We start from the raw sequence: 20239 nt of genomic DNA, 5'->3' as shown, positions 1-20239 counted from the left end.
TACTAGAGGACTCAGGTTAGCTCTGCAGTGTTTTGTTCACCCCTTGTGAATGGCCAATTGTCGAGATGACGCCGCCAAGGCTTTGACCGTGACGTGGAGTCGTGTCGGTGATTGACAACGGCCAGGCTCTTACAAGTTGATGATCCTCAGCCACCAACTTCGTCAATCAATTAACTAGTGGATGCGTTGGTGCCGGCCACGTGTGACTTTTCTTTATGGTTTGGGTACGGTTCTCCTGAGGGAGAGCATCTAGTAGGTGTGAGGAGTCTTCTAAGGCCGTGCATGCTCCTCTGGGAAATTTGATATGCAAATGGCAGATGTTACAGCGCCTCAACAGCGCCACCTATTAGTAGATAGCTTTCCTATAAGTCGGTGTCTTGACTTTTTTTGACAGGCCTTGTAACATGACTAGGAATATAAGCGCACTGACGAGGGGCAAATCCCCCAAACCAGTCGGTCTGCACATGGTTATCCCCTATGGCTTTGGCTTCTATAGACCCAGTTGTGTCATAAAGCCCCTTAGAAGGTCACATTTTCTTTATGAAGTAACGAGTTTTGGGGGTTATTTTTCATTAAACTACCTGCTAGTTTGAGGTACTACAAGTCCAAGAATCACCAGCGTGATAAATGTCCGCACCCTACAATCCTTGTGTTTCCCCCAAGCCTCTCCTTTAGCCGTGACCTGCGTATTTGTGGCACTATTCTCAGTTCTGTATTTTTACATGTTCCTAGCCACGTTTCTATGGCTGAACCCTCTGGAAGTCAGAAGCTGCAGATCCTCCTGGAGGCGGAGTATCTGCTAATTCTCCTAGGGGACCGTGGATGTCCGCCGGGGCCGTACCCCGATCTCCAGTAACGTCTACATCAGACACAAGATCTCAGATTTTCCTTTTCCATGGTGGTGTTGGGGGACATGTCGGGGAGCCGGGGATGTATTTTTTATTCTCGCCCCCTCCAGTGATCTAGCGGTATCCCCTACAAAGATCACGGTTCTGGAAAATCTGACTCTTTTCAATCCCTTGTACGAGCTTCTTCCACAGACTTGTATAGGAGAACGCACACAGGACTCTGAGAGAGTCAAATATATCGTGCGCTGCGCTGTATTCGGAGGGCAATAACAGTGGAGCTGGTAAGTATAACATATACGTCCCCCTTAGTCTGTGGTGCTGGGGGGACGTGGCGGGTCCCCCTTAGGCTGCGTTCACACGTTGCGGTAAGTGTTTACTATTAAATGGGAATAAAGCAAATCTTGCTCATGTGTAAAGGAGGAAAAGCGCTGTGGATTTCCTGTTGTAACTGTAACCTGCGCAGAAAATCCACAGCATTTCCGCACCGTGTGAACACGCCACTAAAGAGGTTTTCTGGAAGTGCCTGTGGATGTAGACGGGGGGTCGTCCTTATGGGATTCCCTTCTATCTACTAGAGTCGCGGTCGCTCTACAGAATCCCGTACATCGGTGCGTTACGCAGGCGGCCCGTTGACTTCGCTTTGTTTTCCCTGCAGCAAGAACTCCTCAGACATTAAATGTGAGCCGACGAGCCGGGGGGATTCCTTCCGTGGAGTCGCAGCATCTAGAACTGCGCTGCCCGGGCCGAGCGGTGTGCCTTGCTTCCTATTGAAGTCTATGACCAAGTATATTATCGGGCCACTAAGGATGTCCGGTTGGCTCCTGTTGTGGTGAATTACTTAAGTACTCAGAATAATCAGCATTTACCCAAAATTTACAGCGAAAACCATATATGAACAAAGTACTGACTATAAGGGCTCACGCCCACGAGCGATGCGGAATACGCCCGTGGATTTTCGCCGTGGGAGAACTGCGATTCAAAACAAAAAAGGGCCAGCGAGTGACCGCGTTTTTCCATACGGATTTCCGTGGTCTTTATTCCTTGATATCAATACGCTTCCTGCGGTGTAAATCCGCGGTAAAATAGAACATGCCGTGATTTTGTTTTTCCTGCTTGTGAAATCCGCGGTACAAATCCGCATGTGTGCGTTGGCAGGCAGAAAGCCATTGGCTTGCATAGAACCATGCCACTGCGGAATTCGCGCGCGGATTTCCGCCGCGGGAAACACTGTGCAAATCCGTCGGTGGGCATTTACCCTAAGGCTTGGTATAGTCTCATCTTCTTGTGTGTACTAAACGGGTGGTCTAGGGGTAGAAAAACATGTATGCTTTCTTCCAAAAAGAGCACCACGTTTTATCATAGGCTGTGTGTGGTATTGCACTCTGACCTGAGTTGCAATGCTCAATGCAACCAAAGCACAGAGGTGGTGCTGTTTTGGGAAGAAAGCTGCCATGTTTTCCTAGTCCTGTACAACCCCTTTAAACTGACCGTACAGTTACGGGTAAGGAGGTAAAACAGTCACACTGGACTTAAAGTATCATGTAACTTGGTGGTCAGTCAAACAGCTGTTCTTCCCAAACCCCCTTACACTTCTAATGTTGGATTGGAGATCCCACTGGCTAGAGGAGAATACGCCGCCACCATACCCCCTATAACAGCATCCTACAGCTAATGTCAGCCATCCGGGGGGTTGGACGTACGCATTAGTCGTCCAGAGTCCGTCCTCCATGTCCTAGAATGGATGGAAGTCTCCTTCGTGTTGAATACAAATCTGTTGGTGCCCTTTGTAACAATACCTATTTCTTTTGCCTTTCTTTCAGCGGGTTGGCGCAAGCAAGGTGGAATCCAGAAAGGATCTTTTGAAAGATATCACGAACAGCAAGGAAGAAGGTATGGAAATCCTGAAAACATGTCCTTTTAGGGCAAAATGAGGCCTGGAGTTCTGAAGCACCGTTCTACACAATGGGGGTCACTACATGTTCTAATCGGTACTGTAGGGTGATTTGGCTCTTGGCATCCTTACCCCATAATTATTAGAGATGAGCGAGCGTACTCGGAAAAGCACTACTCGCTCGAGTAATTTGCTTTATCCGAGTATCGCTGTGCTCCTCCCTGAAGATTCGGGTGCCGTCACGGAGCGGGGAGCTGCAGGGGAGAGCGGGGAGGAACGGAGGTAAGATCTTTCTCTCCCTCTCTCCCGCCCGCTCTCCCCTGCTCCCCGCTGCGACTCACCTGTCAGCCGCAGCGGCACCCAAATCTTCAGACCCGAGCACAGCGATACTCGGATAAAGCCAATTACTCGAGCGAGTAGTGCTTTTCCGAGTACGCTCGCTCATCTCTAATAATTATACAAGTGATATAGAACAGTAGATGGAACTACTCGATTGCGGCGCAACCCTCGAAAAAGACTTATTGAAGAACCAGTTGGGTAGAAGAGAATTTTCTTTATCGGACAAAATTAAAAACCAGCGGACTTTAATTTTGTCCAATAAAAAAATTAATTTCTCCCCAACTGGTTCTCCAATAAGTCTTTTCGGAGGGTTGCACCGCAATCCAGTAGTTCTATCTACCTCTTTCTATCAGTTTTACGCCATGTCCATACAAGCACAACTCTGGTTGGCTGCACCTCCATACGAATCTCTGGATGTACATCCTCATGGAGACCCCGCTGGGGACTCCAGTGATGATCTCTAGTCTACATACACCACCACCGGGATGTTCCACCTCCTTTTTCACTCCAGTCTGCCATATATACAAGCAGCCATCCGTCCTGTCCCTATGAGAAATGCATGCATTCTAGATATTCATATACATTTTCCAATATTGATTAGTCATGATAAATAGGATAAGGAGGCTCGTTGTGATTTGTGTTTTGAATGTGTAGGTGGCTAAGGACAAACAAATAGGGGCAATGGGTGAGCCGAAGAACAAAAGCATGGCAGGCCCCATGTATACTTATGGGGCGTATTCATCATAATGGGGTCCAGGGTAAACTCCTTAGATGTGAAACACGGCTCCCTTTTTTCTGACACTTATGAGGTGTTGGAGAAAGAGGATCTGGCTTATCATCTGCTTGCATCTCTGCCTTAAAGTTTCTAAAACTATTACATATGCATTAATGTATTCCTAATTATTTTCCAGTGACCGATGCCATGGCAGGGGACGAAAACTTGCCTGAAAAAGTCGGCGACACTAATGGTTCTTGCGAGAGGACGGACTCGAAGGAGCACACAGTATCCCCACATGGTGGACAGGACAGCACAAAACTGCATAATCAGGACCCTAATTACAAAACCTGTTGGGTGGCGGAGAACGGTGTCTGTGAAAGAGACCCAGGAGACCTCCGGCAACACCCACTGAAAATAAACAGTCCCATGCAGACTTCTGTGGTGGGGAGCAACGGATATATATTAAACAAATCTGTTGTCCATCAACAGCCTTTACGGACCTCAAGCTCCTCTCCTCTAAGCGGCCACGCTGCAAAGACTCTTCCTGGAGCTGCCCTCAAGACTAAAGCGGCCTCCAATGTATATGTACCCACAGCCCCTTCTCCTGCCCCCCCTCAGGTGGGAGACGAAGACGAGGGCCCAAAGCTAGCGGATTCTTCTGTATCAGACTTAAAACTTCATAGAGCGCGGAAAACCCTGCCAAGGTCCACCTGCAATTCGGTAAGGGGAAACGGCATAAAGGTTTAGCCATATACATTTACCAACATACAGAGGCAGCAACCGTTAACATCATTGGCGCATCAGGATAACTCAATTTTACAGCATTGTAGTCGTTATCACAGTGCAGTCAATGTCAAGTTAGCGTTTGCTACATCTGTACTTGCCTTAGATGAACACGTGTATCTGAGGCTCCTACTCCCTACCCTGAAGCGATAAGTCATTGATTATCCATGGACCATTAGGTCAGCCATTCATTTCCTTATGGCTGCTTTATTGGGTTTTGGATGCCATTATGGGGACGTCTGGACAATGTAAGGCCATTTTCGCATGAAGCGGGAATGCTGCGGAATCTTACATTTACCAGCAGCGTGGAAGAAATTTTAAGAAATCTCATTGATACCCTATGGAAAAAACTGCAGCATTGATTGGACAGCCGTACAGATGTTAAACCCGCAGTGTGTCAATTGATGCTGCGGATTTCACTTCTTCACGTGACTGCATGAAATCAGTATGTTACATGTTGATTTTGACACAAATCTGCCTAAAATCCACTGGGTGAACTTAGCCTAATTCTCAATTATATTAGTATGAGGCCCATTTAAACCAGAAATATCCTTTAAAGGGATTTTCTAGCACTTATCTATTGACGACCTAACCTCAGGATAAGCCATCAATAGTTGGTTGGCGGGTGTCCACCCCTCTAGATCCCTGTGGATCATCTCTTCAAAGTGAACGTGACAATCGGGTGAGTGCAGCTGTCCCTTCAGTTGATGCCAGTCGCGACACTGTACATTGTATAGTGGCTGTGCCTTGTATTGCAGCTAAGTCCCATTCATTTGAATGGGACTGTGCTGCTCACAGACCATGTGACCAATGAACGTGATGTCACAGACCTGAGGAGAGGCTGCAGCGCTAACTTTTGTATTGCGCCCTCTTCAATCAACAGTGGATCCCTACCGTTCTGCTATGTGTGATCTATCCTGAGATTGGTCCTTAGTAGTTTGGTGCCAGAAAATACTGGCGTGAACTCTATTTATTAAAAGGGCCGTGCCGTGGGTGTTGTATCACGTGTTCTCTCTACGGAATTGGCACATAGAAAAACTTTGCACCTTTTTAGAGTTCTATTAAATGTTATGGCCTGCAGGCGGGTGTTGATACACATGTTGCGGTAAAATTATTGACGTGTCAATCCTTGGTGCCTTTTCTGCTTGGAAGCCATGTGGAAACCATGTTTGGTAGCTGCATGCATATTTTCCCCATTGACTGTACATCCGGATGTACATAAAAGACCACGACAGGACTTGCCAGGAGTTTTGCCACTGATTGAGCGGTCATTTCCACTTTGGGAAAGATCTGACCTTAAGGGTGCGTTCACATGAAGCCGATTGGGTTTTGATATGAATCTGCAGTAAACGTCACCCATTCAATCGAATTTGAATTCAAGGGGTGAAATCTGCCGCAGATCCGCACCAAAATCCACAGCAAATCAGTTACTTGTGAACACACACTAAAAACCGGTGTGAACAAGGCCTTACTGAACCTAAACATTGAGTATGTTCACCACATTACAGCATATAAAATATTATGTACTAATTCTGAGTTACAACTTGTTTTATACTTCAGAGCTGCATTTCCAATTCTGCAGGTTGTCATTGGAAACAGTTGCTAAACTTGTCATCAGTTACAGCCCTAACAGCTTAGCTAGACTGCTATAGTTTAGGGGAACAGTTCTTTAATCCTATGTCCAATTCTAGTTATTAAAGCAAGCGATATGCAGGGAATTGTGGGAGATTACAGCTCTGAGGCCAGCGGAATAGTGAATGTAGCTGTGGACTATATAGAATACAAGCTTAGGAAGAAGAAAAACATTTTCTAAACAGTGTATGTGATTTGCTATTAGTAGGTGCCAGGAGGGTTTGCGCTGCTGCAATGGTGCGCACTGTAACGCAATACCAAAAGCATTTTTTAAAGGCTCCTAATTAAAGGGGTCTGCCTGGTGAAAGACTTGAAGCTCCTTGTTCCTAGCAACTAGTTTGCCTCAGATGACTCTGGACTCTACCAAATGGAAAATTGCCATTGAAATAAGGGCAGAGAAGGGGCAACCGCTCCGCCCTGTGTGACCCTGCATCTGTCTACACCGATTGTAAATCTTAGGAGCACAGCTCCGAGGCCCCGTTACCGCCGACTCTAGTGTGTTTGCTTGTAAATCACAAGCTGCATATAAGTTGTAGTTGTTGACCGGTCATGTGACTGTTGGAAATGCTCCTCCCCCGAGGATCCTGATTGCTGGCAGTTCTGAAGCTGTTACACAGAGACAAGAAAATCTAAAATTCTGCATCTACAGCAAAATCCCTTTATCCCGGCTGACGTTCTGCTACTTTAGCACATTTTTGCCGTCTTCCTAGAGATTACTTTAAAGTAGTTTTCAGGAACTTACCCCTTTTTTTGTTTTTCTCCTCCCCATTTTCAAAAACTCGTACCTCTTCTTTTTTTGTCCACGCCGCCGTCTGAGGGACGAGTTGTATTTTTCATTGGTACCATTTAATGTACTGAAAAAACGTTAAAAATGACCGAGTGGAGTGAAATGGAGAAAGTAATTGCGTCTTTTTTTACGGTTTAAACATTGCAGCAAAAATGCCACCGCTTTCCTCTGAGTGATCCCATTTTGCGATACATTTGGCTTTTTTATCACGTTTTGTTACATTTTTTTTTCTTGGAGATCGGGTGATTAAAAAATACGCAGCGCCGCACCCGATCGTAGAATTGTTCCTCTTTTTGTCCAAGTATAATTTCTTTTGTAAAAAAAAAAAATACATTTTTTCTTTAACAAAAATACCATTATTAAAAAAAATACACAACTCCAGAATTGTGCATTTTTTTTCTTTCTGACATTCACCTTGCAGAATAAATAATGCACTATTCTGGTGTGAACTCCACGGACTTCTACGGACATGGTGATGCCAAATAGGTTGTTTTTTTCCCCATTTATGTAGAGTTTTTTTTAAAACTTTTAATAACTTTTTTTTTTTTTTTTACACTTTTCTTTTTTTTTTGCCCCATAAGAGACTTGAACCACATATTGCAATACTTCAATATTGCAGTATACAGTATTTCTGTAGGCTCGTCTTAATAGGCATAACTACGCAGTAGCCCTGGAGACAATTAAGGCAGCCCCGGGCTGCCATGACATCCGTATGGCACCCTGTAATCTCTTCGCAGGAGGGCATCCAGTACTCCTGAATGCCATTAAGTGCCACTTTGAGAATTAATGGCGGCATTTATAGGGTTACAGCCACGATCTGCATGAACTCTGATCATGGCGGTTGCAGCCAGGTGTCAGCTGTCAGGCAGCTGACACAAGCCATACATGAAGCGGGCTGGGCTCCCGTGCCACATTAATCTCAATCACATCTGCCGTAGATGTACCGTGGATGTCGCCAAGGGGTTGATATTGATGGCTTTAACACAGGCCATCAATATGAGATCTGTGGTGGTCCGACACCCTCCACTGATCAGCTTATTGAATGGGCCGCGGCTTTTTGTTTACCAGGCTCAGCTCCGGGCAATTAGTAGTGGCGCTGCCTGGTACTGCAGCTCAGTGCTGTTGACGTGGACTGGGCACAACAACTACAGACTGTATGGTGCTCTGCCAGCAGGGGCGCCGGGAGTTGGAGTCCCACTGATCTGATAGTGATGGCCTATAATAAGGATAGTCCATGAGTATTAACGTCTAGGGATCCCCTTTAACCTCAGATATGTGTCAAATATACACTGATCTAATCATCCAATCAGAAGATGCCGCACGTTACATCTGACATCCGTCCGGTCAGTCGGTACCAAATTAATGGAAGTTTTATGATTTAATTAAAAGGCGGCGGTTCAGTTACCGTTGGGCTCGGCTGGCATCACGTTTTCTGCACTTAGGGCTCATTCACACCAGCTTACCTGCAGTATATGGAAAAAATTGCGCTCGTAATACGCAGTGACTTGGGCGCATTGTTTTTTAATGGGCTCAGTCACTTGAGTGTATTTTTTCACGCAATTGTGTGTAAAATTACGCACCACATCCTGTATTCATGCGTATTACGCACCTTGGAAACCCCTCGAAATCAACGGATCTGTGCAAATATGCCCGAAATACGCAGGAAACCGCGATTTTTACGTGTGTAAATATGCTGCGTATTTATGTGGGCAGGAAGACCGCTGACAGGCAGAAGAACGCAAAGCAACAGCGTACGCGGCGTATCCACAGACGGAGGTACATATACGCCCGTGTGCACGCGCTCCGCGTCCTTTTTAGTCCTCTGTTGGATATACGTCCGTATACTGCAATATTTAATCCAGTCCCATAAAGTGTTTAACGGAAGCCTTAATAGTCTGTGGGTTACGGGGTTAAACGGAGACTTCTGGAAGCTGCAGTGACATCACTGGCCATATATGGGGGGTTATCACAGGGGATTCCCTGCATGAAGGGGGGGACACAATACTCAGCAGAGCGCAGGAGACCCTCAGCCTCCGAGCCCGCACCCCGCCAGCCGAGGACATCTGATGAGTCTGCAGCTCTGGGCTCTCCTACAGACCTGGTGGGCTAGAGTCGCCGCTGCGGGTCAGGAGACGGAGCGTCCCGGGGCTCCGGCTGCTTTATAAATCAACCCGGGAAGCTCCAAGAATGTAACTGTCCATATATACACACTTCATAGAGCTGTCCGAGGGGAGATATAAAGCAGGTGGAGTCCCAATCATGTCTGGTGGCATTGTGGGGATGGCGGGGCTATATAGGCAGTGTATGTCCCTATGCAGCCATCTCAGTGGGATCTGGTGCACCGCCGGGGTCGTCCTGACACCTCCGATGGATGACGGCAGCTTGGTGTGATCTCGGTCTTGAGCTGCTGGTTGCTGCATTGTTGTACCAGTCAGATTCCTCCAGTGGAAGCTCTACAGTTTAAGGGGTCGTCCCCATATTATTATCCCCTGCCCCGCGAGATATGGGGATAACTAGCTGATCGGTGGATGTTCAGCAGCTGGGACCCCTGTGAGATCAGAACCGATGTCTGCGGCGCCCCTACATGTACGCAGTGAGGGTGGCAAATGCATAGGGCGGCGAGGACACATATGTAGGGGGTCTGCACCCCCATTCTTCTGGTCAGTAGGGGTCCCAGCACAATGAATCAGCTCGTTGTTTCCTATCTTGTGGATATGCGATAACTTTATTTAATGGGACTCTGGAAAGTATTATTAGCCGTGTACCTTTATGCCGGTGACTACAAAAACAGCCCAGCGCTGTCCGTAGCTCTCATAGGAGTTGAATGGGAGTCACGGAGACGGTGTGGCACAGCGCGCTACGCTGTTTCCAAAACTGGATGGGGGTGCGGAAACGGTGCGGCTCCTTCTGCTTCGGTAACTCTCAACCGCTTAAAAGAAAAATGGTGCGCTAAACGCGTCGGGCTGAAGCGCTCGCTGTTCCCAACAGGCGGTTGAAAACGGAGGGACAGGATTTTCCTATCTCGGCCATGAATAGTTGAGGCGGGAATACCCCTTTAAGGGCAGACTCCCTTTTTGAGGCAGTGATTGAATTTTTGTCCTCCGTTCGTTGCTAACTCCACATTAGATTTTCTTGCGTGTCTGTGTCCGGCTCACGTATGTGATCCCCTTCTACCTTGTATGACTGACTCTGGGGGGTCTGCCTATGAACGGGCTATGTGTGTAGTTGCAGCCCCCTATCCTGAGATGACTGATCTTACGGACCAGAAGCCGCAGGCTTCACGGAGATCTTGGTGATGGGCGCTCTTCTTATGTTGGGGGCAGATTTATCAGATGCCAGTTGGGTTGTATCTGTTGATTTAGAAGATCCACATGAGGTTTCCATGTAACACTGCAGCCGACGGAGAACATAAAGCAGCTGGTCACTAGTCATTCAGTACTGCAGCCGACGGAGAACATAAAGCAGCTGGTCACTAGTCATTCAGTACTGCAGCCGACGGAGAACATAAAGCAGCTGGTCACTAGTCATTCAGTACTGCAGCCGACGGAGAACATAAAGCAGCTGGTCACTAGTCATTCAGTACTGCAGCCGACGGAGAACATAAAGCAGCTGGTCACTAGTCATTCAGTACTGCAGCTGACGGAGCTGGTCAAGATCTGATACGGGCGGGCATGGGGGCTCTAGTACCCTGTTGTACCGCCTCTAGCTTGGATACAAGATGTGATACGGGCGGGCATGGAGGCTCTAGTACCCTGTTGTACCGCCTCTAGCTTGGATACAAGATGTGATACGGCAGTCATGGTAGCTCCAGTCCACTGTTGTACTGCCTCTAGCTTGGATACAAGATGTGATACAGGTGGGCATGGAGGCTCTAGTACCCTGTTGTACTGCCTCTAGCTTGGATACAAGATGTGATACAGGTGGGCATGGAGGCTCTAGTACCCTGTTGTACTGCCTCTAGCTTGGATACAAGATGTGATACAGGTGGGCATGGAGGCTCTAGTACCCTGTTGTACTGCCTCCAGCTTGGATACAAGATGTGATACGGCAGGCATGGAGGCTCTAGTACCCTGTGATACAGCCTCTAGCTTGGATACAAGATGTGATACGGGCTGACATGGAGGCTCTAGTACCCTGTTGTACCGCTTCTAGCTTGGATACAAGATGTGATACAGGCGGGCATGGAGGCTCTAGTACCCTGTTGTACCACCTCTAGCTTGGATACAAGATGTGATACGGCAGTCATGGTAGCTCCAGTCCACTGTTGTACTGCCTCTAGCTTGGATACAAGATGTGATACAGGTGGGCATGGAGGCTCTAGTACCCTGTTGTACTGCCTCTAGCTTGGATACAAGATGTGATACAGGTGGGCATGGAGGCTCTAGTACCCTGTTGTACTGCCTCTAGCTTGGATACAAGATGTGATACAGGCGGGCATGTAGGCTCTAGTACCCTGTTGTACTGCCTCCAGCTTGGATACAAGATGTGATACGGCAGGCATGGAGGCTCTAGTACCCTGTGATACAGCCTCTAGCTTGGATACAAGATGTGATACGGGCTGACATGGAGGCTCTAGTACCCTGTTGTACCGCTTCTAGCTTGGATACAAGATGTGATACAGGCGGGCATGGAGGCTCTAGTACCCTGTGATACAGCCTCTAGCTTGGATACAAGATGTGATACGGCAGGCATGGAGGCATACAGGTTCTGTATGGTATCCTGCGGTGTATATCTCTCCACATTTGCTGTAACTGAGTCTGTAGATTATGTAAACTCATAGGCTGTGGACATTGGCGTCCCAGATGGTGCCAGACATGTTCTCTTGGTGATAAATCTGCTGACCGGGCGGCCACTGAAGTGTGACAATGTTTGGGGGCTCCTGTGACCCCCTTGTGTGCGGCCGAGCATTATCCTGCTGGAAGCCGCCATGATAGGAACACATGTGGCTGCAGGATGTCCTGAACATATCGCTGAGCTGTCATTGTCCCTCGTACCGCTACTAGGGGGGACCGACTGTCGTATGCGATGGGCTTCCAGACCATCACACCAGCAGGGGGCAGTGTGCTGCTCCACCGCAAAGGCAGGATTGTGGCTCTCACCCCGAGTTCTCCAGACACGAACACGGCCGTCGTCAGCGCCCAAACTAAACCTGGATTCATCGCTGAAGACAACCCAGTTCCATTCCACAGCGTCCAGTTTCCTTGTTGAATGGGTGGGTGTCAAAGACCGGACATGTGATGGGGGTTGTGAGACCAAATGTTCTTCAGGCAAGTGCCTGAAAATGGTTCCGACAGATACAGGTCAGGGGAGCCATCTGTCTCTGGATGGGGGACAACGAAACAGTTGGAGCTGCTGATGCTTGTCAGATGCTCCTCTTTACTGGCGGTCTGTAGGGGGCGTCCTGAGCCCGGTCACCTTGTGTGCCCTCACACATCCACTGGTCCCAACACCTCCTAACAGTCTGGACAGACTGTCCTCTCTACTGGTGGTCTGTAGGGGGCGTCCTGAGCCCGCTCACCTTGTGTGCCCTCACACATCCACTGGTCCCAACACCTCCTAACAGTCTGGCCAGATGCTCCTCTCTACTGGCGGTCTGTAGGGGGCGTCCTGATCCCGATCACCTTGTGTGCCCTCACACATCCACTGGTCCCAACACCCCCTAACAGTCTGGTCAGATGCTCCTCTCTACTGGTGGTCTGTCGGGGGTCCTGAGCCCGGTCGCCTTGTGTGCCCTCACACATCCACTGGTCCCAACACCCCCTAACAGTCTGGTCAGACGCTCCTCTGTACTGGTGGTCTGTAGGGGGCGTCCTGAGCCCGATCACCTTGTGTGCCCTCACACATCCACTGGTCCCAACACCTCCTAACGGTCTGGACAGAACGGCCGGTGGGGGACAATTCATGGATACAACCATCCAGCTTCTCACACCCCAATAATGCGCCCCTCTCACACATCTGGTAACGGGATGACATCTATTCTCTGCATCATAGAGGCGTCTAGTGGTTAACAAGCTCTACACAAGCGGAAGAAGAGGTCACTACACACAAGGAGCCTCCGAGAGCCTCTTATAGGCCAAGGGGGGAACCACTTTTAGGGCCTCGGGTGACAAGACCGTCTATCTAATCACCACAACTCTCATCATTTCTAGATCTGCCTGAGATGGAACTGCAGGACGGGGTTTTGTTTCTTTTACAAAGGGAGTATTTTGCATTGGGGTCTGTGAACTAGAAGTGACGTCTGCCTGTTGGGTCAGGAACACGGAGATGACTTTGTAGGTCAGCAAGGTTCAGAGTGCGGGGAATGAAGTACTCCTTACTGTCTGTCTTTACAAGAACGTCCAAAAACCTGAGTGGCCCAAGTGCTTTTAGGATAACCGCAGTGTTACCCAAAGCTATTAGACATGCTGCCATCTCCTCGGTTGCTCCAAGTGACACCGTTGTGTTATTATTTTCCGCGTTACTCTAACCTGCCCAATATGCAAAGTGCTGCAGATACGGCTTGCAATAACCATGGCTTCCTTTCTCTCCCCAAGCCTGTACATAAGGATTCCAGCGAGTCGTCGGAGCAAATGGAAAACATGGAAGATTCTGCTGCCAAAAACGGTTTGGAGAGTGGCAAACAGTTGCCCGTACATCAGTCCAGCACAACGCAAGAGCTTCTACCTCAGGGTCAGAGCTGTGTCTCGTCGGCGAAGCCTCAGTCAGGTAAGTAGACCATGCGTGAGGCGCTCTTGGACTCTTCATTGCTTGCTTGTAATCTCATGTCCCATATCTGTCCAATATGCCTTCATGATGCTTATTGACCCACCAGTTTATATAACGCATGACTCTATCTCTTGTCGCGGTTTAGCTGCTGCGGCGTCTCGGAAGAAGAAGCGACGGATGGGAACATACAGTCTGATACCGAAAAAGAAGACCAAAGTATTGAAGCAGAGAACGGTCCTGGAGATGTTCAAGAACATGACACATTCCTCTTCCAGTCCCAAGGTGAGGTCACAGGTTCTTCTACGAGGAGCAGCCACTCATTATGCCCTTTTATGTGGCCAGTGATTGTGAGTGACCATGCATGACTACATTCATTCACTCACTCACTCATTGCCCCATGTAAATAGGGCAGCGATCAGCCGATCGGTGGGCAAGAGCTTGCTTGCCAGCTGATCAGCTCATTTGCGCTGCTGGAAAAAAAAAACCTCATTGTCACAGCACATCTCCCCGTGTGAATGCGGGTTTACTGCCAATGGTAATTAAAGCATATGGCGGACAAACTATCACATGAGCAATAGTTCATCCCCCATACAAGTCTGAATCGGCCTGTGTGAAGTCCCCTTTAAGTGCCGATTAGAGCTCACCATCTGGCTCTTATCAAGCCACGTAAATGGACCCTTACCACTTAACGGTTCTTGGACTCCCTCTTGCTTTTCCATAGTGCTTTCCGGACCAGAAGTTAGTAAGTCTCCATGAACCATCTCAGCTACCCAACTGTGCCAAGAGGGAACTCGTCGTCTCCGTCGTGGGGAGTGTGGTGCACTAGTTTGCTCTTTGGGGATTATGCAGCTCCCCAGAGTTGAAGGACTGCTGTTCTGGTTCCCTAGATGCCATTATGATTGGCTGCCACCCCCATCCGCACCGCATATGTACTAAAAAATCAAGGTCCTCTACGCCCCTGTCTCTTATTAAAGTCTCTAGCAAACCAAATCACTAACAATATATCAAAGTATTCCTATCAGTCTTGCTGCTCCTGCTTCCCATAAGTAGTCGTTTCATTGTGATTATTGTTCCCATCGTAGAGCGACAAGGATTGTGAGGCTCCTCACATGAATGGAGAAAATGTAGACATGGATTCAGAAGAAGAATACTCCGAGGATCTGGAGGAAGAGGACTATCCCAGCGGAGAACCAAGCATTTCAGAAAACCAAGAGGAGGACGGTGCTTCCAAAGATGTCACAGCAGAGGCGGACAGCCTGAAGAAGGTATTACTGCCTCTCGTGGGAGAACTCACTTAATAGTGCGTGCTGCAGGAAGAATGTAGACTGTTAGACTAATGGTCCTCTTACAAGGGCTGAGGAACTCACGATTCTCGTTTGGCCGTCGGGACGAGCTGGAGACCAACTTGTCTGCGCTCGGGCAGCACATTTGAATCGTACAGTCCTGGGACATTTATCCTTCAGTGTTTCACATTCCTATGGGAAACGGGGCGCGAGCGGAGTTTAAACGGCACGATAAGTGCTGATTTTTATGCCAAGCCGAAACTAAAAAAAAAAACGAGAAGCACGCGTTTCTCGGTAGTCGTTGGCTCGTGTTTAAACTGGTACAATTATCGTTTTGCCTGAACGTTAAATGTTCCATGTAAACGGGGTTTAAGTCATCACCTGTTTTGGCTCCGTCCTTTGTTCTGTAAAGTGATAATCTAAATTGTTAGCTGCCTTCTGTCACTGGATCAAATGCTACTGGTGGCTCAGAGGTCTGTGCATCAGTAATTGCTTTCTATAGACTGTAATCGCAACAGTGACACCCGCAGGTGCAATGTAGGTACTGCATTCTATATGTAATTACACTGAGGAAGAAAGCCCTATATTCTCATGGAGGCTCTAGTACCCTGTTGGGCCGCCTCTAGCTTGGATACAAGATGTAATAGAGGCGAGCTTTGGGGGCTCTAGTACCCTGTTATACCGCCTCTAGCTTGGATACAAGATGTGATACGGGCAGGCATGGAGGCTCTAGTACCCTGTTGTACCACCTCTAGCTTGGATACACGATGGGATATGGGCAAGCATGGAGGCTCTAGTACCCAGTGGTACCGCCTCTAGCTTGGATACAAGATGTGATACGGGCGAGCATGAAGGCTCTAGTACCCAGATGGTCCCATGGAAGTTTGACAGTGTTGTGGGGACATTCCTCTGACCCCTTGTGTGTGCTGCCAAGCATTATCTTGCTGGAAAATGCCTCTTTGAAGCCGCCATGAGAGGAACACATGTGGCTGCAGGATGTCCTGAACATATCGCTGAGCTGTCATTGTCCCTCGTACCACTACTAGGGCTGACCAACTGTCGTATGTGATGGCCACCCAGACCATCAAACCAGCAGGGGGCAGTGTGCCGCTCCACAGCAAAGGCAGGATTGAGGTGCTCACCCCGAGTCTCCAGACAGGCACATGGCCGTCGTCAGGACCCAAATTAAACTCCATAGCGTCTAGTTTCATCATTCACAGTGCCACTGCAAACACAGGCAACAGTAAATGTAATTGGCACCGCGAGAACAAATGTGGGTCAGACAAGCGCCTGGAAATGGTTCCGACAGACACGGGTGTAACGATGGCTCCCCCTGTCTCTGGATGGCGGACAACAGCTACAGTTAGATTTGCTGGTACCTATCAGGTGATCGTCTCTACTGGTGGTCTGTAGGCGGCATCGTGAGCTCGGTCACCTTGTGTGCCTCCATCCACTGGTCCCAACACCTCCTAACAGTCTGGTCAGACGCTCCTCTCTACCGGTGGTCTGTAGGGGGCATCCTAAGCCTGGTCACCTTGTGTGCCCTCACACATCCACTGGTCCCAACACCCCCTAACAGTCTGGTCAGACGCTCCTCTCTACTGGTGGTCTTTTGGGGGTCCTAAGCCCGGTCACCTTGTGTGCCCTCACACATCCACTGGTCCCAACACCCCCTAACAGTCTGGTCAGACGCTGCTTTCTACTGGTGGTCTGTAGGGGGCGTCCTGAGCCCGGTCACCTTGTGTGCCCCTCACACATCCACTAGTCCCAACACCTCCTAACAGTCTGGTCAGAATGGCCGGTGGGGGACAATTCATCGATACGACCATCCAGCTTCTCCCATCCCAATAATGCGCCCCTCTCAGACTCTGGTAACGGGGTGACGTCTCTTCTCTGCGTCGTAGAGGCATCTAGTGGTCAACAAGCTCTACACAAGCGGAAGAAGAGGTCACTGCACACAAGGAGCCTCCGAGAGCCTATTATAGGCCAAGGGGGGGAACCACCTTTAGGGCCAACTCCTTAAAAAGTGGTTGATTTTTCTTGACAAAGTGTATAAAAGTACTATTCTAATGTCATTTTTTGTGAAGTGTTGTGCAGCATACGGCACTTCTACTGTTTGCATCGCTTGCATGCACAGGCTGGAGTGAATCCTATATATTCTCTTGATGATATTTTTTAGCTTGTAGCTCATATACACTGCAAATCTGTAAGCACGAAGCCTGTACGATGGCACACCGGTCCTTTATGGTTCCATATGAATGAACCTTGGGTTTTGCAATAATTACAGAGGAAAATACCTTCATAATGTGATTTGTGATGGAGATTTATGTGCGTTGGCTTATGGAGCTCCATTACAATATTTATTGGAGTCTAATGTGTGGCGATCAGGTCACTTTTTATGTATATAGTTATTGCCATTATGTGATAAAATGTATCTGTGACGCAGGTGGATGATATGGAATCTGAAGGAGAGGAGGAGGCCGAGTCTATGGAGTCACAAGAGGAAGACGAGGATGATGAATCCGATTTAGTAAGTCCTATAAATCTGTATATGTGTGTCTATAGAAACACATCACGTATGATAACATTCTGATTTACCAACAGCCCCTACTTAAAGGGATATTCCCATCTTGGCTTTTCATGGTCAAGATGGAAAACCCAGGCCCCTCTTTTCCGACCACCTATCAGAAAGAGCCGAGCGCTTAGTACCACTCTGTTTCCTAAGCTCTCATTGAAGTGAATATGACCTACCGACACGGCGTAACGCATTGCGCTATTGTTTCCGTAGCTCCCATTCACTTCAATGAAAGCAACCAAAACAGCGTGGCGCTAATCACTCCACTCTTTCCATAGGCTCTGGCGGTAGTCATGGCAGCAGTTTCTCATGTTGGCTATGAAAAGCGGAGATGGGAATACACCTTTAAGGGAATTGCATTCAATATATTGCATTATGTAGACATTAACGAGCTGAATGTGCTTGATTTGATTTATCGGTGGAAGAGAAGCCCTGCTGAGCAGTAATGAACGAGGAGCTGAAGTGGGTCGAAAATAATTGTATTATGTGTCCAATGTATGCAATAGGCAAAGTTCATTGCAGATATCAAAGTTGTCTTGCATTGTATAAAGCAGTTGGCATCGTGAATGTGAGGCGTCTGGAAGAATACATTAAGGGGGCCACTAACAACACAATGCATAAATGTTCCTGCATGTGTTGGTGCTGCCCCAAGGGAATGGGGTTTCCTTACTACAGAAAGCTGATTTGGGGGAGGGATGGGTGTATTCTAATGCTGCCGCTCACTAAGGGTTTATCGTCCATAATGTTATGTCTATGCTTTAACGTTTCTGCCACTCATACTGATGCCTCTGTGATTGTAGAGCTCAGAGTCCAGTTTACAAAGGAAGAACCAGAAAAAACAAAAAGGCCATGCTGATAGTCCATGGATGAAAAAAAACAAGCGGAAAGGGCAAAGCGGAACAAACCCTAACCCACTTCTAGGTAATGAACATTTCATGAATGGAACTGGCATACTTATCCATCTAAGACAGACTAGTTGCTTTGGACCTGGTTTTCGACAGCCCCATGTAGTTATTAGGAAGTCCATCTCCGTCAACTAACTTTTCAGATATGACTCTGGGTACTTGCCTCAAGGCTGATGGCATGGGGGCAAAAGCGTGTCTGCAGAATTCGCACCAGGCTAAACTCTTCTGACAGTGCTGATTTTTTTAAAAATTTTTTGTGTAAGGCTACTGATTGATCTTAGGCTGCAGGATTGCATGGAACTCGGCATGTTCCTTTTGGACTGTATTTAAAGCTTTAAAATCAATCAGTAGCACCACCAGTCTCTCCATGCAACACTGAGCGGTCATGTTTTATTAAAGGGAACCTGTCAGCAGAAAAATCATTTAAAATCCATCACAGGCAGCGTAAGGCCTCCTGCACACGGGCGTATTTGCATTGCGGAGTCCGTGGCGGGCGTCCCATATACTGCCGATAGCATTTAATGGCAAAACACCATTTCATCTCCACGAGTGGAAATCAATTGCGATTTTCCGCTCGTGGAGAACAAATAGCATCGTGCTGTGATTTTGTGCGGGTTACGCACAGCCAGCTTCCGTTGAAGTCAATGGAAGGTGTACGTCCCGCGGCACTTCCGCAGTAAGCACTGCAGAAGTATCGCTGGATACGCGTCACCCTACAGCGCCAGCAGCTACTGCGCATGCGCGATGGAGTGCCGGCAGGCACATCCGCAGTGCTCGCAGCAGACGCTGCGCAGGTACACAGGGGTCACCGGCTGGGCACCGGGTCGAACTCCGCTGCGGGAATTCCGCATGCGGGGTCCGACCTGCCCGTGTGCAGGAGGCCTAATGGAGCATGACCACACATGGTTGTACACAGAATTAGCTGTTTAATGTTACCAGAAATTCTTAATTTTTTTGCACACTCAGTATGCAAATGCGCCGTCCCAAGTCAGAGGCGGTGTCATCATCCCACCGTTGTCATGTCATGGCAGAAACCTTGCCTCTCGTCCTCGCTCGTTGCCCTGTTTATTGATGTCCGCTCTAGTAGCACTAAAATCTCGCGATCGTGCCGTGCACCCCTCAACTTCACAAGCACAGTGCGCATGTGCTACAAGACATGACCGGAGGGGCGCACTGCACGTTTACAAGATTTTAGCGCTATCAACTTTGACGTCAATACACGGGGATCCTGCAAGCCAGAGGAGAGGTTGAGTTTCCCTCTGACTGGGAGGGATGATGGATGGCGCTGCCTCTCTAACTCCAGACCATACATTTGCATACTGGGTGTGCGATCAACAAAGTAAGAATTTATGGTAACTGCTTTTTTTGTGTACAACCATGTGTGGCCTGTGTAGCGCACATGGGCAACTGCTAATTAGTGCCACCGCTAGCAAATTCATGTGATGTGCATATCGTGTGCCACTTCTGCATCACAGGAACTATGACGCTCAGTAGTAGTTGCCGGTGTGTGCTCTGGGTACAGCAGCGTGGAGTATTGGCAGGTGAGAGGAGCGCAGCGCAGGCTGAACGCCGCTACATATACGCAGCTGATGTGGAGTCCAAATCCACACCAATTGTGGGGACTTTGACAGGGTTTTTGATGTGGAAATACTGCAGCATTTCTGCTGGACATATCCTTAAAATACCAGTGCTGGCTATTGCCGGTGAATATTTAACAATGGCACTGGCCTCATAATATTAATATCTACTGGGATGCTGGTTTACCATCCTGAT

The 20239-nt window shown here is 48.3% G+C and overlaps 1 protein-coding gene across 8 annotated transcripts in view; it reads left to right on the top strand.

The window, feature by feature from the left end:
* EHMT1 (euchromatic histone lysine methyltransferase 1) overlaps nt 1-20239 on the top strand; it is a 108660-nt gene that overhangs the window by 53346 nt on the left and 35075 nt on the right. For all 8 annotated transcript variants that reach the window (XM_066580428.1, XM_066580427.1, XM_066580432.1 and 5 more), the window contains exons 2-8: nt 2669-2738; nt 3990-4516; nt 13532-13703; nt 13849-13985; nt 14786-14968; nt 17433-17516; nt 18362-18482. In XM_066580428.1, the coding sequence (XP_066436525.1) occupies nt 2669-2738; nt 3990-4516; nt 13532-13703; nt 13849-13985; nt 14786-14968; nt 17433-17516; nt 18362-18482 (1294 nt within the window). The remainder of the gene's footprint in view (nt 1-2668; nt 2739-3989; nt 4517-13531; nt 13704-13848; nt 13986-14785; nt 14969-17432; nt 17517-18361; nt 18483-20239) is intronic.

Source organism: Eleutherodactylus coqui, chromosome 10 (assembly GCF_035609145.1).
Source record: "Eleutherodactylus coqui strain aEleCoq1 chromosome 10, aEleCoq1.hap1, whole genome shotgun sequence".
Classification (NCBI taxonomy): domain Eukaryota; kingdom Metazoa; phylum Chordata; class Amphibia; order Anura; family Eleutherodactylidae; genus Eleutherodactylus; species Eleutherodactylus coqui.
This window is presented reverse-complemented; position numbering and strand designations above follow the sequence as displayed.